Genomic DNA, 21,770 nt, shown 5'->3' on the forward strand with positions numbered 1-21,770 from the left:
GTGAAATGGCAGCAGAACTTGAAGCTGTCTCTGGTGGTACCTCTGGAAAGTAAATGGTACTGTCCATGTTGTTATAAGCTTTCTTGTGAAAGTGCCAAAAGTTATTTTTATTGTCACATACAGCAGATAGGTGCAGTGAAATGTGTTATTTCACAGGTTCAACCATACTAGTATCCCTGGAGCAAATTAGGGTTAAGCGCTTTGCTCAAGGCCACATGGACTGATTTTTCACCATGTCAGCTCGGGTATTTGAAACAGTGACCTTTCGGGTATTGGCCCAAAGCTCTAACCGCTAGACTACCTGCCGTCCTATACTGTGCTGTGCTGTTTTCTGTGCTGTACTGTGCTGTCATCTGGAGTGAGGACATCAGAGCTCTACAGCCTATTAGGAATAAAGCCTTTGTATTGCCCTACAGGATCTGGATACTTGTCTCGAACGTGCCAGTCACAATAGCTAGGAATCACCACTCTATTCTTGTGTTCCATACTGCCAAACAGCATACTGTCTTTATGCTGCATGGCTGTACTCCTTGTGATCGGTGCCTGGATCCTGCAGATCAGCCAAAATGTAATTTCTGGTAGACCGGACAAGCTGCAAAATAAATCCCTTCCTCCAGGAAAGAAGTTTCCATGTGTGCCGTCCTACTCACATATCTGTCTGGGCCCTGCACCTCAGCACTTCCTCTCAAGGTCAGTGGCCATCTCATGGCAATTCAGGCAGGTGCACCAACGGGGCTGTCCTCGGGCTGGGATGTCTGGAGATCCTGTGATAGCTTCCTCTGAATGAGGACTGCGGCTCTTCAAAACTGGAATCCTACAGTGAAAACACATGTAAACAACATTGTTACTTAGGAATGTATTGTACTTTTCTGTACATGGTCTATTACAGTATGTATGACTGATAATGGTTTTCATGCAGAAGGGTCAAGTATTGTACTTCTACAATCAATAGGCTACATAACATCTTGATAAACAATAATCTAAAGAAATAACCACTTGTATATACCAAATAAAATCCAGTACTTGTTGATAAATATAAAATAAATGTAATGTTTTCTATGATTAGGCTACATCATACTCATACCATTGTTGCACATTTATCAATGATTGTCCATTTCACAAAGGTCTGGTCCGTACTCTCAAATTTCCCGCAGCCTAGACTGTTCAGAGAGGATGTTGATGTACTACTTCATTCCCAGCCGACTACTCATGAGAGCGGTAGTTTCTGGGAAATCATGTTCAAATCAAGAAAAAATACTGCATTCTTGCCAGAGGGGTCTTCAAAAACCCCTGTACACGCATAGTTATGCAGTGCAGCTTTAACTGGCTCCATTGTGGTTGTTGATGTGTGTCATAAGTGAAAGGGCCCTCTCCGTGCCTCTCTAAGCAGTGGACATGATTAGGGGCTAACACTCTCTCTCGCTGTCTTTTTCTCTCTTTCTTTCTCCCTTTTGCTCCCTCTTTCTCCCTCTGAGGGAAAGAGCTTTTTTAATGGAATAAATGGAGGTGGTTAATTACCTTCCTGACAGAATATCAATAAATATTTCAGGTGAAAAAACAGAAAATGGAAGGATGTGAGCCAAGAAAAACACACTAATCAGACCTGTTTGTTTCACTAATTTGAATCCATAGTAAATAGCTAGTATATTTTGTTTTTCTTGGTTAAATTCAGAGAGAAAGGGGGGGTTGTTACAATATAAGACCAGCTAGGCCAGCTCGACCGCCATACCGGAAATGTAGGCTGCATGTTAAATACACCTTGGATCTGCAATGTAATTGGTCATTAATCTAACACATCTAGGGTGTGTTGTATGGTTTTCAGCTTTTAACAAATTAATTGCAGGAATTGACATAAAATGTGTTGGAAAATGTATTCAAATCATGTTGTGCCATCAAGGTGATTGTGTTAAAAGTAACACAACATGTGTCGTCCCTAACTAGACACACAGATGTGTTAAAAAACATTTTTGATATATTTTCTGAGTGTAGAAATGGGCGGGGTTTATGACTTTGTGGGTATAGAACAGATTGTTATAGAAGCTAGTGATGACCCTGAAGGATTACAGAACACAAACGTGCGCTGGGAGAGGAGTGCATCTCTTCTATGAATGTAGTAGTGTGTCTAGAGTTGTGATGATTTGAGTTTGCCCCCCAAAGTATTCTTTGTTATCTCGCCCTGTCCAGCCTGGCCTCAAAGACATAACATAGTAAACGTACATCTGTGACACTCAAATTAGTATGATATGTTACGTTTGGAAATCTGTGACACACAAATTAGTATGATATGTTACGTTTGGTACAGAGTAAGGATTTTAATTTAAGCCAGTTTGCTACAGCAGGTAAACAATCCCGCAGCAAAATGAAATGTGAATTATTATGTGAATTATAATTAATGGACATTTCTTGTAGGGGTTGATCCATTTTTCGTTATGGCAAATCAAGTCTAACATTTTAATGTGGAAATTACAAACTTTGGAAGCCTTTTTAAACCTCGAATATACCACAAGTTTGCATTTACTGCTGTGCAGGAAAATCCTCAGCAATAAAAATGTGATTGAATGAAGATCCTACATCTGTATGGTTGCAGAAGACAGAAGGTAACTTAAGGCAAACATGAAAGGGGGGAGGTTGGTCGGGTGTACTTACAACTTTTTACGTACTTTCCAACTCCCTAGCATTTTAGCTAACCCTTTCCCTAACCCTAACCTTAACCCCTAACCTTAAGCCATAACTCTAACCCCCTAGCCAGGGTTGGAGAGTAAGGGATTACAAAAAAAAACTGTAACTGTAATGCAACATGTTACCAGCAAAAATATTGCAATCAGATTACAGATCCTTTTGAAAAACCAGATGATTACTTCTAGGATTATTCAGAAATTCTGTTTGTGAAAAAATTATTTGACACCTTTCTGTTTTCTCATTAACATTCAAATCAGCTTTGAAAAAAGGCGCAAGTTTACGTTTGTTCCACCTGAGCGAGTCTGAGCACAAGTCAGAGATCACTATGTTGACACACCAAATGCATTTGATGGATCGTGGGAAAAGAGCAGTAATAGGCTTTTGAAGGCTACAGTCCAAGTTATGTCTTCCAATGGTGTGACTGCTGTCAGCATCCAAAGATTATCCAATTTAAATAAACACTTGGAGGTAAGGATGACAGCAGTGGTGTATCCTACGAGCTATACGGATATCCCTTTTATTGATATCTACTCAGCACATTGATGTGAATCACACTGCTGCTCTCTCAATTAGCTATTTGCGGCTTAAGGATTGTGGTTGTTGTGGATGGCTGTTAACAAATGTATGTGTATTTTAACCCAATGATGGTTGAATTGAAGATGTTTGTAAACATGAACAATAGGCCTATAGCAAATGCTGCACATGGCATTAATTTTTCACATAATAAAACACTTTTTGGTCGTGCTCAAAGCATGCCACTCCATGAGAGCAGAATTTATGTTTCAACTTGAAGCAATGAACCCAATCAGTCCTCCATGCCAACAAAATCATAAACAACATGGTAGGCTAATAAGTCCTTAGATTTTAGGTTATGCCCAGGTAAAACTATTTGGCGAATGTATATTTTCATATTCCCAAGTCCTATTATTGAAGATCAAGGGGTATTCAATTAATTGGAGTGACTGGACATCTGACAGACTTTGGTTTTTAATGTAAAGATACTGTATAGCCTAATCATAATATTATCTATAATAGAAAGCAATAGGTTACAAGAAGCCTACATGCAGTAACTAACCCATAAAGTGAAATGTAACTTAGCTAGCTAACGTTAGCAACATACAGATTGCAAATTCGTCACAGATTGTACGAAGAGCAAATATGTGAAGAGACACACACAGGCACAGTCACATGCATACACACACGATAACATATACACTATAGACACATGTATACATAGATTTTGTGTTGTAGATATATGGTAGGATATGTTGTGAAATTTGTTGTGAAATGTATTGTAATGTTTTGAAAATGTTATAGCTGCCTTAATTTTGCTGGACCTCAGGAAGAGTAGCTGCTATCTCCTTGGCAGCAGCAAATGGGGATCCCTAATAAATACAAGTACACATACGAATTGTAATTCTTATCATATGAAATCGACGATGAACATCCACAAATGAATACATACCAATGGAAACGTAACATATCATACTAAATGGAGGGAGACAGATTTATATTTACTATGTTACGTCTATCCCTGAGTTGAGGTTGCACTGTCACATGTAACTAAAGTTGCATATTTATTCATGTTCAGATAAGAACTCGCATTTGAATGTGTTAGCAATAGTGCTTCTTTATATTCATGCTTGGATTGGGTCATTAAGTTCCTTAGTTTGCCCAAAAAACAGTTTCATGTTGGGTGTTCTGGAGCAGTGGTTCCCAAACTTTTTATAGTCCCGTACCCCTTCAAATCTTCAACCTCCAGGTGCGTACCCCCTCTAGCGCACTCTCAAATGTTGTTTTTTGCCATCATTGTAAGCCTGCCACACACACACTATATGATACATTTATTAAACATAAGAATGAGTGTGAGTTTTTGTCACAACCCGGCTCGTGGGAAGTGACACAGGCTAGGTTCTATTTTTCTCCACTTCCTGTCTGACTGACGTGCCCAAAGTAAACTGCCTGTTACTCAGGCCCAGAAGCCAGGATTTGCATATATTTGGTACCATTGGATAGAAAACACATTTTAAGGTTGTAGAAATGTTAACCTCTCTGGGCTAGGTGGGACGCTTACGTCCCACCTACTCAACAGCCAGTGTAATCCCGTAGCACGATATTCAAATACCTAAAAAATGCAAAAATGTCAATTTTTCAAACATATGACTATTTTACACCATTTTAAAGACAAGCCTCTCGTTAATCTAACCACACTGTCCGATTTCAAAAAGGCTTTACAACGAAAGCAAAACATTATGCCAGCAGAGTACTCAGCCAGAAATAATCAGACACCCATTTTTCAAGCTAGCATATAATGTCACATAAACCCAAACCACAGCTAAATGCAGCACTAACCTTTGATGATCTTCATCAGATGACAACCCTAGGACATTATGTTATACAATACATGCATGTTTTGTTCAATCAAGTTCATATTTATATCAAAAACCAGCTTTTTACATTAGCATGTGACTAGCATGTGACTAGCATTCCCACCGAACACTGCCGGTGAATTTACTAAATTACTCACGATAAACGTTCACAAAAAACATAACAATTATTTTAAGAATTATAGATACAGAACTCCTCTATGCACTCGCTATGTCCGATTTTAAAATAGCTTTTCGGTGAAAGCACATTTTGCAATATTCTCAGTAGATCGCCCGGCATCACAGGGCTAGCTATTTAGACACCCAGCAAGTTTAGCACTCACCAAAGTCAGATTTACTATAAGAAAAATGTTATTACCTTTGCTGTTCTTCGTCAGAATACACTCCCAGGACTTCTACTTCAATAACGAATGTTGGTTTGGTCCCAAATAATCCATTGTTATATCCAAATAGCGGCGTTTTGTTCGTGCGTTCAAGACACTATCCGAATGGTAAAGAAGGGTGACGAGCACGGCGCATTTCGTGACAAAAAAATTCTAAAAATTCCATTAACGTTCTTCGAAGCATGTCAACCGCTGTTTAAAATCAATTTTTATGCCATTTTTCTCGTAAAAAAGCGATAATATTCTGACCGGAAAAGCGTGTATACGTACAAAGAGAGAGAAAATAAAAACATCTCGTGCCCTCGTGCACGAGCCTGAGTCTCAGAGTACTCTGACCGGCCACTATTCAAACGCGATAATGTGTTTCAGCCTGGGGCTGCCTCGATATCATTCAGCTTTTTCCCGGGATCTGAGAGCCTATGGGAGCCGTAGGAAGTGTCACGTTACAGCAAAGATCCTCAGTCTTCAATAAACAGAGACAAGAAGAACAAGATCTTGTCAGAGAGGGCACTTCCTGTAAGGAATCTTCTCAGGTTTTTGCCTGCCATATGAGTTCTGTTATACTCACAGACACCATTCAAACAGTTTTAGAAACTTTAGGGTGTTTTCTATCCAAAGCCAAGAATTATATGCATATTCTAGTTACTGGGCAGGAGTAGTAACCAGATTAAATCGGGTACGTTTTTTATCCGGCCGTGTCAATACTGCCCCCTAGCCCTAACAGGTTAAAACAATGTACGAGACTATAACACAATTGATATGGTAGGGGAAAATCCAAAGAAAAACCAACCAGAATTATTTTTGTTTTTTGAGAGCCTATGCACTTTCAATGGAACGCTATGGGCACTATGCAATTCCAGCTCCCAGATTGCAATTCCTATGGCTTCCACTAAATGTCAATAGTCTTTGTTCGAAGTTTCAGGCTTGTTTCTTCCCAAACGAGGAATAATTTTGAGTTTTGGTACAAGGAGTCAGAGTTGGAAATCAGTCTGTACACCCGCGACGAAGAGGGCGCGCACTTTTCTATTGAATATACTTCTTTCTGTATGAAATATTATAGTTTAATTACATTTTAGGGTAGCTGAGGATTAAATAGAAATGTATTTTGACTTGTTTTAACAAAGTTTAGCAGTATCTTTTTGGATTCTTTTCTCTGCCCGTTGAACGAGTGGATTACTCAAATTGATGGTGCCAACTAAACAGACTATTTGGGATATAAAGAAGGATTTTATCTAACAAAACGACCATGCATGTTGTATCTGGGACCCTTGGGATTGCAAATCAGAGAAAGATTTTCAAAAGGTAAGTGAATATTTAATCACTATTTGAGATTTTACGAAGCCAGTGCCGGTTGAAAAATAGTTTGATGTGGGGCGCCATCCTCAAACAATCGCATGGCATGCTTTCGCTGTAATGCCTATTGTAAATCAGACAATGCAGTTAGATTAACACGAATTTAAGCTTTTAACCGATATAAGACACTTGTATGTACCTAGATGTTTAATATCCATAATTTCTATGATTATTTATTTGAATTGCCACCCTCCAATTTCAGCGGAAGTTGTCGATGGGACGCCTAGCCCTATAAGACCAGGGCACAAATAATAACATTATAATAATCAATAAATAATATAAGAGAGTCCCTGTAATCCTAGATTCAGATCATTCAGGTGAGAAAAAACATAACCCAGATAGGCCAGTTGTGTGAGAAACTCTTTATCATGCAAGCGGTCAGACAAGTGAAAATTATGGTCAGTAATGAAAACTTTAATCTCGTCTCTCAATTAAAAAAAACGTGTCAATACTTTGCTCCTTGATAACCAGCGCACTTCTGTATGTTGTAAAAGCGTTACATGGTCACTAGCCATATCATTGCATAATGCAGAAAATACACAAGAGTTCAGGGGCCTTACTTTAACAAAATTAACCATTTTCACTGTAGTGTCCAAAACGTCTTTCAAGCTGTCAGGCATTCCCTTGGCAGCAAGAGCCTCTCGGGGGATGCTGCAGTGTACCCAAGTGGCGTCAGGAGCAACTGCTTGCACGTGCGTTACAACTCCACTATGTCTCCCTGTCATGGCTTTTGCGCCATCAGTACAGATACCAACACATCTTGACCACCAAAGTCCATTTGATGTCACAAAGCTGTCCAGTACTTTAAAAATATCCTCTCATGTTGTCCTGGTTTCCAGTGGTTTGCAGAAGAGGATGTCTTCCTTAATTCACCCCCCCCCATCAACTTAATGGAAATATACCAGGAGCTGTGCCAGGCCCGCCACATCTGTTGACACATCCAGCTGTAAGGCATAGAATTCACTGGCTTGTATGCGAAGCGGTAATTGTTTCAAAACATCTCCTGCCATGTCTCTGATGTGTCGTGAACAGTGTTGTTTGATGAAGCCATTGTCTGTAAAGTTTTTTTGGCCTTTTCCCCCAGCATTGTCCCAGCCATATCCGCGGCAGCAGGAAGAATTAAGTCCTCCACAATAGTATGGGGCTTGCCTGTCCTAGCCACTCTGTAGCTCACCATATAAAATGTTTCTAGCACCTTCTTATTAATGGTATCTGTTGCTTTTATACATGTCTTTCTACTCAAAAGTCATCTTTATTCTCGCTCATAAAACTCCTGTGTCTTATTTTTCAAATTGTCATGTTTCGTTTCTAAGTGTCTGTGCAAGAGTGAAGGTTTCCCATGAGAGAGTAACGGTTAATGTGATTGGATGTTAATTATTTGACTAGGCTACCTGTATTTGACATTGTGTTGTTATTTCTCCGAACACTAGATGGTTAAAAAAAAATTGGGCAGTGAAACGAGGCTACTCAGGCAAGAAAAAAACCTCACCCAAATGTATAGCCCTGTTGGAAAATATAAATGTAGTGTTTGAAAAAAAACAAAAAAAACAAATGTGTATCACATTTTTGTTTGGCGTACCCCCGACGGCATTGCGCATATCCCTGGGGTTAACCCAGTTTGGGAACATCTGTACCGGAGGGTGCGCGCCGGTCTCATGCACTACTTTACCAGTGTGGAGATTGTTTGGGATAATCCATTCTAAAATGTCAGTGACATAATATTACATTTTGTGATCCTTATAATTCATTACACTATTTCCAATTACTATTATGTTTGTTGACTTGAAATAAATGTTTATTTTATCTCGCTTTGCGGTGCATTTGTTTCATGTGTGGATCCACTTGGGGTACGTTCAGTTCAATGTTTGCTAAGTGGCTTTACTGTATGTACTGAATGACACGTTCCCCCAAAACGTTTTTCTAAGTTCTTGAACAGACTTTGAGGTACGTTTGCTCTATTTGTTGGGTGTGGCTTGAAGCAATGAGTGACATATTTAAAGGGCAAAGGTGCATTTTGAACACACAACCCTACCCCTCTCCGTTTTTCAACTGGTCGTTCAGAACAACACCGTTTCCATTTAATTGAATGTTGAACACTTTTTTTGTACTGAACTGCCCTGCCATTGGTAGGCCTACGTCACATGACACCATTTCCGGTTTCAGGCTATTTAACCCATTTGAGCCATTTTATTCTGGTTGGTCGAGAGGGCTTTACGTATTTAGACAACGTGCTGCTGTTGCTTTAGCTTTCAGGTATTAGACTTGAGTCTTTCTGCAGTTTTTGCAGTGTTTGGACGTTTTAACTTTGTAGCCGTTATCTTGCTACAGTAGCCTAAGTATTTTGGATCATTTTTGTAAATGTAGATTTTTTTTGTCAATACATTTTCTTTTTAACTACAACCATTTTTCTTTGGATTCCGTCATCACTTTTGCACTTTGGGCCTACAAAACCTATTTTTTTCACGCTACTCCGTCCGCTCTCTAACTGTATGCTCCAAAAACCTACTAACTAGGTTGCTTGGTCCGTTAATCTTAACAAGAGTATTATTTGGTTTAAAATAACAATTATTTGTTGAAAAAATAAATTACTCAAAAACACTGCAGGTGAATTTCAGACAGTTTATTTAATAGATCACTGAAACAGCTGTGTGTGTCTGTCGAACCTGACACAAACAGAAACTACTACTGGAACTTTACATCACTGACTGACAAACACACAGGCACAGACTTGACAACCCTTGGTCTTCTTCTCTCTCTGGCATACACACTCATACATAACATGTGTTCTAGAGATAGAAAGGTGAATGTCTTGCAAATGGCACTGTATTTTCTATATAGTGAGCTATATAAGGAATAGGGTGCCATTTGGGACGCACTTTGCGTTTCTGACATAGGAGCAGCAGGCATGACTGGATGGGAATTCAAAAACATTCCCTGTTAGTCTTCTTACCAAATTACCCATATTCAAATGCCACTTGGTGTGTCTGTTAAGTAAAATAGAGGGCGCTTCAAATGATCAGAGCCATGAAATAAACACTGGAATAAAAAAAGTATCCTATCCAACTTTAGCCTGGTATTCAATTCGATTGCTAATTTGGTCAATGCTACAATTTATACGTCATTTCTGATTGAGCCGACATATGCAGTGTTTACCGTGAATGTGAATGTGAATCCAATGTTTCTATGTCAAGCGTTTTTTAAATATTTTTCAGTTTTCTGTGATGTATATAAAGTGTAATATTGTGATGCAAACTCAAAATGTAATACATTTAAACTCTCTATCTGACATGGTACAGATGTCTTCTTTTTTAAGCCCACAACCATGTGTGTGAGGTGTATACTTTTGTTTCAAAGTAGATTTGTTTAAGACTACCAAGAAACACTCGGTGTGACCCTGATTTAGCCCACTGCAGTAAAAGGTTAAGGCTACAGGATGTAGTCCTTGGCTTTGTACATGGACTGTTGTTTAAAGTAAACAGTGTCCTCTGAAAATGATTCCAGTTTAAAAACAGGCTTACTGTAGCATGGAAAGAAACATCTTAGTGCTGTCCTTAACACCCGCTATTCCTATGGGCCCTGGTCAAAGGTAGTGCACTATATACAGAATAGGGGTCAATTTGGGAAACACAATAGATCTACCCAGGAACGCAGTCCAAAAATCTCCAAATCCCCATTCTAATGTTTCATAGCTTCATTGTGCACAGACACCTTTTAAACTATACTATTTGACATTCCTCTGTACCTTCATTTGCATATAAAATCCTATCCTCTACTGACTCCATCCAAGCAAAATCACATCATGCATCTTTTAACAATGGATCTATTGGCAGTACAACAGGGGTTTCAAACACATTGAGTCCATCGGTTCAAATCATTTTACTGGCTGTATGTATTAATACATAAAATAACACTGACCTAAAGCAGTGGTGGCTGGTGCCACTTTAAATCGGAGGACGGGCTCATTGTAATGGCTGGAATGGAATAAATAGAATGGCATCATACACATACCGTTCTAATAAATTCCATTCCAGTGTATGAGCCGTCCTCCCCTCACCACCTACCACTGACCTAAAGAAACCCTTTAGGGCCAGACACTGCTTCCCAAATGGCACCCTATTTCGTATTTAGTGCAATACATTTTGACCAGGGCCCATAGGACTCTGGTCAAAGGTAGTGCACTATAACATTAAATTTTGGGTTGCATCCCTATTAACTACTGTTATTTCTGTTTACTATGGTATCTATCTACAGACAATGTAACTGTACTAGTCCGGTTTCTTGGCACCATAAATTTACATCATTTTTAAAAATAAATCTTCAGTGTTTGTCTAATATAACAATACTCAGCGTGGCATATATACTTTTAGATCATTCTCCGGTTTTTAAGAAATCCTGGTTGGAACCATTCACAGCCAGAGAGGAAGAGGTTGTAGAAATGAGACGCTCCAGTTGTTCTGGGGATTGGCTGTTCAGCTCTTACCTAAGGATAATTGTGGCTATCAAACTGAGATTTCTCACTCACTGACTGCCTTTTTAAGGAGTCCAATATTGAGTTACATTAGTGCCAATCACAGTGGCAGCCCAGCAGGTTTGTTAGATTTTTTACAGGGTGGTGGGGATAGCAGAGCCTGTGACCAATGGCACCCTATTGCCTATATCGTGCACTATTGCGATGCATACAGAATGCTTGGGCAGAGGTTCCATCATGCCCGTTGGTGGTTCCAGCACCAGTTTGATAGCCGCCAGACCCAGTGCAATTATCTGTAGGTAAGCGCTGATCAGCCAATCCCCACAAAACCTGAAGTCTCTCATTTCTACAACCTCCTCCTCTCTGGCTGTGATTGGTTCCAACCAGGATTTCTGGAAATATTGGAGAATATTGGAAAAATGTACAGAATTCTGCAACCCTAACAAAGAGCCTAACACACCCACTGTCTTGAGCACTGATCCTAGACCAGTCCGAACGCATCTTCACACTGTCCACCACGGTTTCTAACTTGCTGCAATAAGAACTGATTCTAGACCAGGCTACTATTACAGACAGACAGAAGTAAACATGTAAACACAAATAGAAAGAAGGACAACAAGGAAAAATACAATCATTCTGTACATGTCTGTACATGGCTGCTATACAAAACAGTTCACCCTGTTTGTTTGTGATTACACTCAATTGCTATAATACAGTAGATACCGGATCATAATAATTTTGTCAACAACAACAAAGACACTGTGTCCCACATTGCACCCTACTCTCTATATAGTGCACTACGTTTGACCAGGTCACTATGGGCCCTGGTCAAAAGCAGTGCACTAGATAGGTAATAATGTGCCATTTGGGACAAAAACATGGAGAAGAAGAAAATATTTATAACTCTTCATAAATCAATGCGATTAGCATTAAGACTTGGAGCCTCAAACCTGCCCACTCCTAACTCCTCCCAGCAACCTCACACCACCTTACTGAGACCCCACAGCCCCATATGAAGATCAAAGACAGTATTAACATGAAGGGAGATCAGTGTGAGAGATAGAGAATGTGACTTGACTTGCCTATGACTTGAGACCTGGTTATCACGGACGCCCACCCACATGTTCTCTCACACACTGATCTCCCTTCATGTTAATACTGACCAGAGACCTCAATATTAAAAGCAATGACCATCTGTTCTCAGTGAAGGGCATTGGGGTTAGACAAATAATTTCAACATTACATCAATCATTATTACATTAGGCTGGCTGGCTACTGAAGACATGTAGTATGTGCTTTCTATGAAATATAGGCTGGTTTATAAGTATATGACACAACACAGAGATCACATATTTCCCTGTTTTTGTTTTTAAAACATTATTGATCAAAATACCATCACATACGTACAGTACTGCATTATATATTGGAGCAACAGTAAGTAAGCATTCTGTTTTTAGACCATTAGAGAGATTCTGACAAAATTTGAAACACAGCAAGCGCTTCCCCAAAATGTCACCCTATTCCTACATAGTGCACTATATAATATATAGGGTGCCATTTGGGACACAAACACAGCGAACAACCACCAGCAGTATTGATTGATCAGTCCCTCTAGGAACAACCCTTGGCTAGAGGTGGTTTAGTGGATTCCACATACAGTAATTACTGGATCTACTGTCTGTTACGCCTCAGCACTGAGGACAGAAATAAAGAAAGCAGACCTGGGTTTCAAATACTTGGAAAATCAATTGAAATACCCTATCTGTTTGAAATTTCCTGGCTTAATAAACCAATAGAAAAGTCCCAAAACATCATACCCCACCCATCTGGCACGCCAGGCAGACTTTCAAAGTATTTGAAAAGATTCAAATTTTTGTATTTGATCCCAGGTCTACCAAGAGGTTGCAGCTCCAGCTGGAGATACTGTATGTGCTCAGTACTGACACCACCAGTCCCCAGGAGCACAGGGGTCCCCAAATTAGGTCCCCGGGTCCATAGATCCACGGGGTACCTCAAATTTCCATGAGAATTCCATGAGGCTGAGGCCCTCCTTCTGAAGGGGGGGGGGGCAGTGTAATTGGGTTTGGAGAGTAGAGGGGTGCATCAAGTTGACGGAAAGGGGTGTGTTTTTTGTGTCTTCAGAATATCTCCAAATCAATAATAGGAGCAAATGACTTTCAGTCCCCAGTTTATTTGTAGCAACCCTCTCTCTCTCTGTCTGTTTGTTGTTTTCTTGGCCATCTATGATAGGTATAAAATCCTTTATCCTCATCATAATCCAGGCTGAGGAGGGTGGTAGAGCTACAGCAGGGGGGAGTGGGAGGGAATATGGTGATGTCTGGTCCCTCCCCTCAGCCACAGGAGATGACAGTAAAACGTTTGGAGATGCAGGACATGTTGTGGAGCACGATACCCAGGAGAAAGAGCAGGACACAGGCTACCAGGATCACTGTACACACCCCGGACCATGTGGAGCCCTTCCCCCCTCCACCACCTCCTCCCCCGGCTCCCCTCCTCTCTGTGTCTTCCAGGCCATCGAGACTCATCCCCAGGGGCTGCAGCTCAGGCATGGCTACCACCGCCACATCCACCTTCTGCTGCCCGCTGCCACCTGGCAGGAACCGGCAGCCCAGTTCGCCAGGCAAAAGCGCCCTCTCCTTAGCGACGGGCAGAGGCAGCATGTAGCAGCCATTGCTAGGCAGGCGGATGAAGACAGGCGTGTGCTCGGAGGCGTGCGGGATGGCGATGACGGTAATGATGTCAGGGTCATCGGGGAGCTGGGAGACGGACAGGCCGGCAGGGAGTTTGGTGACGCCACGGCACCAGGGGCAGCGGATCTCTTTCTGGCTGGACCTCATCTGGGTCAGGCACACAGAGCAGCACGTGTGTCTGCAATCCAGCAGCTTAGGCCTCCTTCGCGGGCTGTAGTAGTTAAAACAGATCTGACACTCTAAGATGGAGTCCTGCGAGAGAGACCGAGTCTCCATTTTGTTATGGATTGTTATTATGGGTCCTTTATAGTAGCGTTCAGGTTTCCTTTCACTTCACTTGCCAGAATGTCAGCAATCACAACAATAGGCTGGTTTCACAAGGCTATGTGCTTTATAGTTTCAGGAGAAGGGAGAGAACGTGCTCAATTATTATCCTCTTGCGTAAACAAGTGAAACGGTGCTTGTAACCCTTTGATGTAACTGGCTGTTTTTGTGTACTGCAACACAAACCAGGATGACAAAGAAGAATGTCTCTTATTATTTGACTGTAGTAGCAGGAAGCTAAATGGTATCCAGATCATCTCCTCAGAGCAAAGCTGTGCTGTTTGAGTTCATAGCCTCTGCTCGGTGTCCTTCCACCCACCTGGCCGTCTCAGTGTTGGTGTGATGTCTCAGTGTCGGTGTGATGTCACAGGATGATCGAGGTCACATGGTGGTTCATCTGTGAAACAAGAGAGAAGACAGCAGTGTTAATGGGCTGAAGAGATTCACGGGGCAGAGAGAGTGTGTGTGTGTGTGTGTGTATGTATAGAAGTGGGCATCAACAATGATAGTGGATCAGAAATAGGAGCAGGGGCATGGCATGGGCAGTGTAGTGGGCAGCCAGGCACGTAGGCTTTGTGTGTGTCCCGAATGGCACCCCATTCCCTATACAGTGCACTACTTTTGACCAGAGCCCAATGGGGATTAGGGTGCAGCCTGTGTCCCCCTCAATCCCCCTGGGGCTGGCTCATCAGCCTGGATCTCTCGCATTCATTTTCACACAGATAAATCAGTTCGCTGCCCTGCCCCTATCAACACTCTGCCTCTCTGCCTGCCCGCCTGGCTTTAACATCAAAAGGAATCACACACACACACACACACACACACACACACACACACACACACACACACACACACACACACACACACACACACACACACACACACACACACACACACACACACGGTGATACACGCGCATGTGCACCACACACTTACACACAAACACAGTTAGCTCTCATCAGACACACGTCAGAAAATAACTAACATTACAGAAATGTGTGAGGAAGCTCATACATGCCACATCATACTGAGCAAAGAGAAAGGAGGTCGTCATGCCACAACCACATGTGATGGAAAGTGACATTATCATCCTCATCATCATCTGGGACATATCCACATCAGACACAATAGGGTAACTCAGGGCACTAAGGGCAGCAGAGGAGATCTGATAATGGGTGGGATATAAGCATTTTTCATAATATTGCTAATTCTTTTTTTTATCTTCAGTTCAGTTAACTTCCTTATGCCACAGCAGGAAATTAATTTGGTCATCACACTGTACACAGAATACATCAAAATCAACATACGTATTAGTTAGCCACAGGCTCTGTGAAAGTTTGTTCTCCCATTCTTCTTCTTACATAGTCATATCAGCCATGTTAGTTAGGGCAAGTCCATGGTAACATAATTACGCCCAGACTCAGATTTTTTACTTCAAATGTAAACCAATCAAAAAACACTAATGTCCAAGCTTAACAAACCATACAGCTCTATGCACAGGGACTACTTTAACAAGACGTTACCGTAATTCTGTTACCAAACGTTGCACACTTTTTCCAGATTTTTTGTATTTATTTACTGTGTACCTTTTTCTAAGTAGTCATTGTGCATAGAGTTCTATGGATTGTTCAATTTTGAAATCAGTGGTTTTTGTTTGGCATTCATTTTAAAGTTAAAAAAAAGTATTAGCGTAATTCCGTTAATGTGGAATTGACCTTAATCCATGTAGAATCTCTGTTATGACACTCACATTTACAGATGATTACGTTCTGTCAAAATATTGCTGTTAAAATGCCGAAGAGGGTCTCTTCCTACGCTTTATTTTCCTGTGAACTGGGAGTGTGAAATGGAGAGTTGGACTCAAAGCAAGGCAAGGTTTTTCTTTCCTCTTCCATCTCTAAGCCCTATAGGGACACTAGCTTGTACGGTAGTAGGCACATGTCTTAGTAACTGACTGACAGAGGGACAGTGACATGGAACAACCGTGAAACCTTTTTATTTTCAAGGTGACCATAGATACTATTCATGTCAACAGTATTGTCAAATTATATATTGTCAATTAAACTCCTCAGCTCTCACAGCTGTTTGCTCACACGTTGTAATGGGCTTGCAGCCATAGTGAAGACATCCATGTGACATACCGGTTGTGTCCCAAATGGCTCCCTATTATCTATGGGTCCTGGCCAAAAGTACTGCACTAGTTAGGGAATAGGGTACCATGTCACTGTCCCTCCCCCTTTTGGGACAGAAACATCTATTTCTTGTGTTAGGTTTCTAAATCCACTGTAAATGCAACACATTTGCAGCGGTTAGCGTCTCCACCACACACATCCGAACCTCACCCACTTCCTCCCTTCCCCTCTTTTCCTCTCTCCCTCTATCCCTCCCCAGGCAAAATGTATCTTTCTGCTTTGGTTCTGATGCGATACCCCCTTCACTCCTCACTCTCCGCTTGACCTAGTTTCTCTAAACCCTTCTGCATTCTCTACCACCATTTCAAAGTCAAGTAAAATGCAGAAAAATCCAAGTCATTTTAGTTACGGGGAAGAGAGAGAGAGAGGGGGGAAGATACAGAGGGAGAGAGAAAGAGAGAAAGAGGGAGAGAAAGAAAGGGAGGCAGATGAAGAGAGAAAAAGAGAGCAAGAGAGAGACCTGCCTGATGGGTAAGACAACCAGGGGTATTAGTAAAAACCCTTCATAAGATAAGGATTAGCTTTGATCTGACAAAAATGCTTTGTGGCTCAATATTCCCATACACTCATTATTTCATGCTCCTCTCCTTCCCTCCTTCATAATTTACTCTCTTCCCCTCCATCCTCTGTTATTTACTCTCTCTAAATACATTTCTCGACTGTTAGTGTGTCTAGGTGACTCCTCTCTCTCTCTCTCTCTCTCTCTTTCTCGCTCTCTCTCTCTTTCACATTATAGTTTTGTGACCCATTTTCACATTTCACCTAGTGTGGGAGAGAAAACACACCTCACTGTCACTGAGCAGAACTATAGGAGGTATGGCAAATCTAATTTCTGAACATCCTCTATAAAACACTTAAAAGCAACTGTGAATGAATTAAAAAAAGTCTTAATACAAGGTTTGGTCCATCATATCATTTGACCGTAGGAAGGGAATATGTTTAAGTAATGATGGTGAGTTCCCTACTGGCACCGCTATCCCTGTCCACAGCCCCTTTGGCCCCCTGGGACCATCCAAAAGGACAGACACACTCCCTCCACTGAGCGTAACTGGAACACACACACACAGAAACACTCTGTCCCTCCAGTCTCCCCTGCCTCGCTCCACGGCACACACAATCAGCCCAAGGAAAAAGCTCACTCCTCCTTAAAGACAGCGGCTAAAAATAACCAAGGAAAGGACACACACACACTCCCAAAAATGATAAACTGGTTGGAGCAAGTCAGAGAGGGGGGTAAAAAGTAGCAAGAGAGTTGGAAGACAAAGGAGGAGAGGAGAGAAAGGGAACAGAAACACAGGTTAACACCTGTCATTGTAAATAAGAATATGTTCTAAACTAACTTGCCTAGTTAAATAAAGGTGAAATAAAATCAATCAATAAAAATTACCTTCAGATACTGAGGACTAAGTATGAGTCCCAAATTGTACCCTATTTCCTTATAGGCTCCAGTCAAAAGCAGTGCACTAAATAGGAAATAGGGTGTCATTTGGGATGCAGGGTAGACATTAGACATGCATCAAAACTAAATAGTTCCCTTTTCTGAAAGAAAGGCTGGTCTCCTATAAAATAACATACACTTTCACAAAAAATCATTACTATGTACATGTATGCATGAAAAGGCATTGATATTATACCACTTACACGGGTGGCCACTTACCAGTACTAAGACTAAAAACTCTGGCACAGTCAGAAACAGTTACTCTTTAAATTGAAACTAGGGGTTAATTGACATTACATGGCATGAGGCTAGGTCTAGGACAAACCCTTGACTAGGTTGCCAAGTACTTTTACGCTCCACACTCACTCCTAGTTAATCCTCCACTCAACAATTAATCTCAATTAGACAACATTTTTATTATACATCGTAAGTGAAGCACACAGGCGAACAGAGAAGACCACATTTTCCCTTGAGAAAGGTGTATCTCGATGATGAAAAGTGTGTGTGTATGTGTGTGTGTGTGTGGCATGTGTGTCCAGAGGCCTGTGCAGCAGACTGCTGCAGGACACATTATGGCAATTTCCATCTTAAGGAGCTAGTCCCCATCAGCAAACGCACACGCACACAATCCCCATCCACAGACGTGCCTGCCAGGCAGCAGTACTATGAACTCTGGCCCACACACCCACATGAGCGTGACCAACAAACACAAAATCCACTACCTCTCGGATACATCAGTAACACAGCTGAGGGGGGAGGTGTGTGAGTATGTGTGTCCATGTGTGTGTGTGACCTGGAGAGGGAGGCGATCATACATCTTGAGGAGCTTGCATCTCATTCTCCAAAGCCAATATTTGACCACGTCCTTGGCTACCTTTCCTTTCTTATCAACAAACCCTAGTGGAAAACTGGAGAGAATAGATACAACACTAGGACCAGACTTACTGATTGAATTTCCTTGATCCTGAAACACAGACACCTCACATTGTTCTGTCTTAATCAATGTCTATATAGCAGCTGGCTACATTATCATAGATACAGGTATTTGCCAAAATAAAGGAAACAAACATAAAGTGTTGTAGCCCTTTACACTCATACCTGTATACAAGTTGAAAATGGTCGATTTGGGCAATGATAAGTGCATAAATTGGAACGCAGTGGCTGTACAGTAACATGCTATACATGACCTCAGGCTCTGTCTGTATGGGTTTTGACAAGAAGGAGGGATGGGGGAACAAGAAGATCCCCCATGCCTTCAGCTAATTGGGCAACTTTTGCAAATGTTTTGTTGTCTGAGAGAGAAATGCTGTAAACGTATTTTGAAAGATGAGACGTCGAGGATTATAATAAATACCGTATTGATGTCATACAGGCAAGCCAAACATCCATGAGTCCAAATGTGCACTTCACATTTCCATCTCATAAAAATCATATCTATTGTCAAAGTGGAGGATCATTATGTTTGATGTACAGTACCAGTCAAAAGTTTGGACACACCTATTCATTCAAGGGTTGTTCTTTATTTTTACTATTTTCTACATTGTAGAATAACAGTGAAGACATAAAAACTATGAAATAACACATATGGAATCATGTAGTAACCAAAAAAGTGTTAAACAAATCAAAATACACTGCTCAAAAAAATAAAGGGAACACTTAAACAACACAATGTAACTCCAAGTCAATCACACTTCTGTGAAATCAAACTGTCCACTTAGGAAGCAACACTGATTGACAATACATTTCACATGCTGTTGTGCAAATGGAATAGACAACAGGTGGAAATTATAGGCAATTAGCAAGACACCCCCAATAAAGGAGTGGTTCTGCAGGTGGGGACCACAGACCACTTCTCAGTTCCTATGCTTCCTGGCTGATGTTTTGGTCACTTTTGAATGCTGGCGGTGCTTTCACTCTAGTGGTAGCATGAGACGGAGTCTACAACCCACACAAGTGGCTCAGGTAGTGCAGCTCATCCAGGATGGCACATCAATGCGAGCTGTGGCAAGAAGGTGTGCTGTGTCTGTCAGCGTAGTGTCCAGAGCATGGAGGCGCTACCAGGAGACAGGCCAGTACATCAGGAGACGTGGAGGAGGCCGTAGGAGGGCAACAACCCAGCAGCAGGACCGCTACCTCCGCCTTTGTGCAAGGAGGAGCAGGAGAAGCACTGCCAGAGCCCTGCAAAATGGCCTCCAGCAGGCCACAAATGTGCATGTGTCTGCTCAAACGGTCAGAAACAGACTCCATGAGGGTGGTATGAGGGCCCGACGTCCACAGGTGGGGGTTGTGCTTACAGCCCAACACCGTGCAGGACGTTTGGCATTTGCCAGAGAACACCAAGATTGGCAAATTCGCCACTGGCGCCCTGTGCTCTTCACAGATGAAAGCAGGTTCACACTGAGCATGTGACAGAGTCTGGAGACACCGTGGAGAACGTTCTGCTGCCTGCAACATCCTCCAGCATGACCGGTTTGGCGGTGGGTCAGTCATGGTGTGGGGTGGCATTTCTTTGGGGGGCCGCACAGCCCTCCATGTGCTCGCCAGAGGTAGCCTGACTGCCATTAGGTACCGAGATGAGATCCTCAGACCCCTTGTGAGACCATATGCTGGTGCGGTTGGCCCTGGGTTCCTCCTAATGCAAGACAATGCTAGACCTCATGCGGCTGGAGTGTGTCAGCAGTTCCTGCAAGAGGAAGGCATTGATGCTATGGACTGGCCCGCCCGTTCCCCAGACTTGAATCCAATTGAGCACATCTGGGACATCATGTCTCGCTCCATCCACCAACGCCACGTAGCACCACAGACTGTCCAGGAGTTGGCGGATGCTTTAGTCCAGGTCTGGGAGGAGATCCCTCAGGAGACCATCCGCCACCTCATCAGGAGCATGCCCAGGCGTTGTAGGGAGGTCATACAGGCACGTGGAGGCCACACACACTACTGAGCCTCATGTTGACTTGTTTTAAGGACATTACATCAAAGTTGGATCAGCCTGTAGTGTGGTTTTCCACTTTAATTTTGAGTGTGACTCCAAATCCAGACCTCCATGGGTTGATAAATTGGATTAACATTGATTATTTTTGTGTGATTTTGTTGTCAGCACATTCAACTATGTAAAGAAAAAAGTATTTAATAAGATTATTTAATTCATTCAGATCTAGGATGTGTTATTTTAGTGTTCCCTTTATTTTTTTGAGCAGTATATATTTTCTATTTCAGATTCTTCAAAGTAGACACCCTTTGCCTTGATGACAGCTTTGCACACTCTTGGCAGTTAACATCCCCCTATGCTCCTTTGAGACCCCTCTTTCAAAATCTCTGAGATCTCTTCTTCTAGCCATGGTAGCCAAAATAATGGGCAACGAGGCATTTTTATACATGACCCTAAGCATGATGGGATGTTAATTGCTTAATTAACTCATGAACCACACCAGTGTGGAAGCACCGGCTTTCAATATACTTTGTAGCCCTCATTTACTCAAGTGTTCCTTTATTTGGCAGCCTCTTATTTTTTAAACTGCATTACTGGTTAGAACTTGTAATTAAGCATTTCACTGTAAGGTTTACACCTGTTGTATTCGGTGCATGTGACAAATACAATTTGATTTGGGATATACACTGAGTGCACAAAACATTAAGAACACCTTGCTAATATTGAGTTGCACCCCCTTTTGCCCTCAGAACAGCCTAAATTTGTCGGGGCATGAACTGTTAAAAGCATTCCACAGGAAGGCTTGCCCATGTTGACTCCGATGCTTCCCACAGTTGTGTCAAGTTGGCTGGATGTTCTTTGGGTGGTGGACCATTCTTGGTACACACGGGAAACTGTTGAGTGTGA

At 41.8% G+C, this 21,770-nt stretch overlaps 1 protein-coding gene across 4 annotated transcripts in view; it reads right to left on the reverse strand.

Moving 5' to 3' along the window:
- Positions 1–277: 277 nt before the first annotated feature.
- LOC106578589 (E3 ubiquitin-protein ligase RNF152) overlaps positions 278–21,770 on the reverse strand; it is a 68,571-nt gene continuing 47,078 nt past the window's right edge. For 3 of the 4 annotated variants that reach the window (XM_014157576.2, XM_014157577.2, XM_014157578.2), the window contains one exon: positions 9,408–14,702. In XM_014157576.2, the coding sequence (XP_014013051.1) occupies positions 13,622–14,257 (636 nt within the window). In that variant the 5' untranslated portion in view covers positions 14,258–14,702 and the 3' untranslated portion in view covers positions 9,408–13,621. Of the gene's footprint in view, positions 815–9,407; positions 14,703–21,770 lie in introns of those variants that run through there. The other variant, XR_006760696.1, reaches the window with a different exon arrangement.

Source organism: Salmo salar, chromosome ssa19, assembly GCF_905237065.1.
Source record: "Salmo salar chromosome ssa19, Ssal_v3.1, whole genome shotgun sequence".
Classification (NCBI taxonomy): domain Eukaryota; kingdom Metazoa; phylum Chordata; class Actinopteri; order Salmoniformes; family Salmonidae; genus Salmo; species Salmo salar.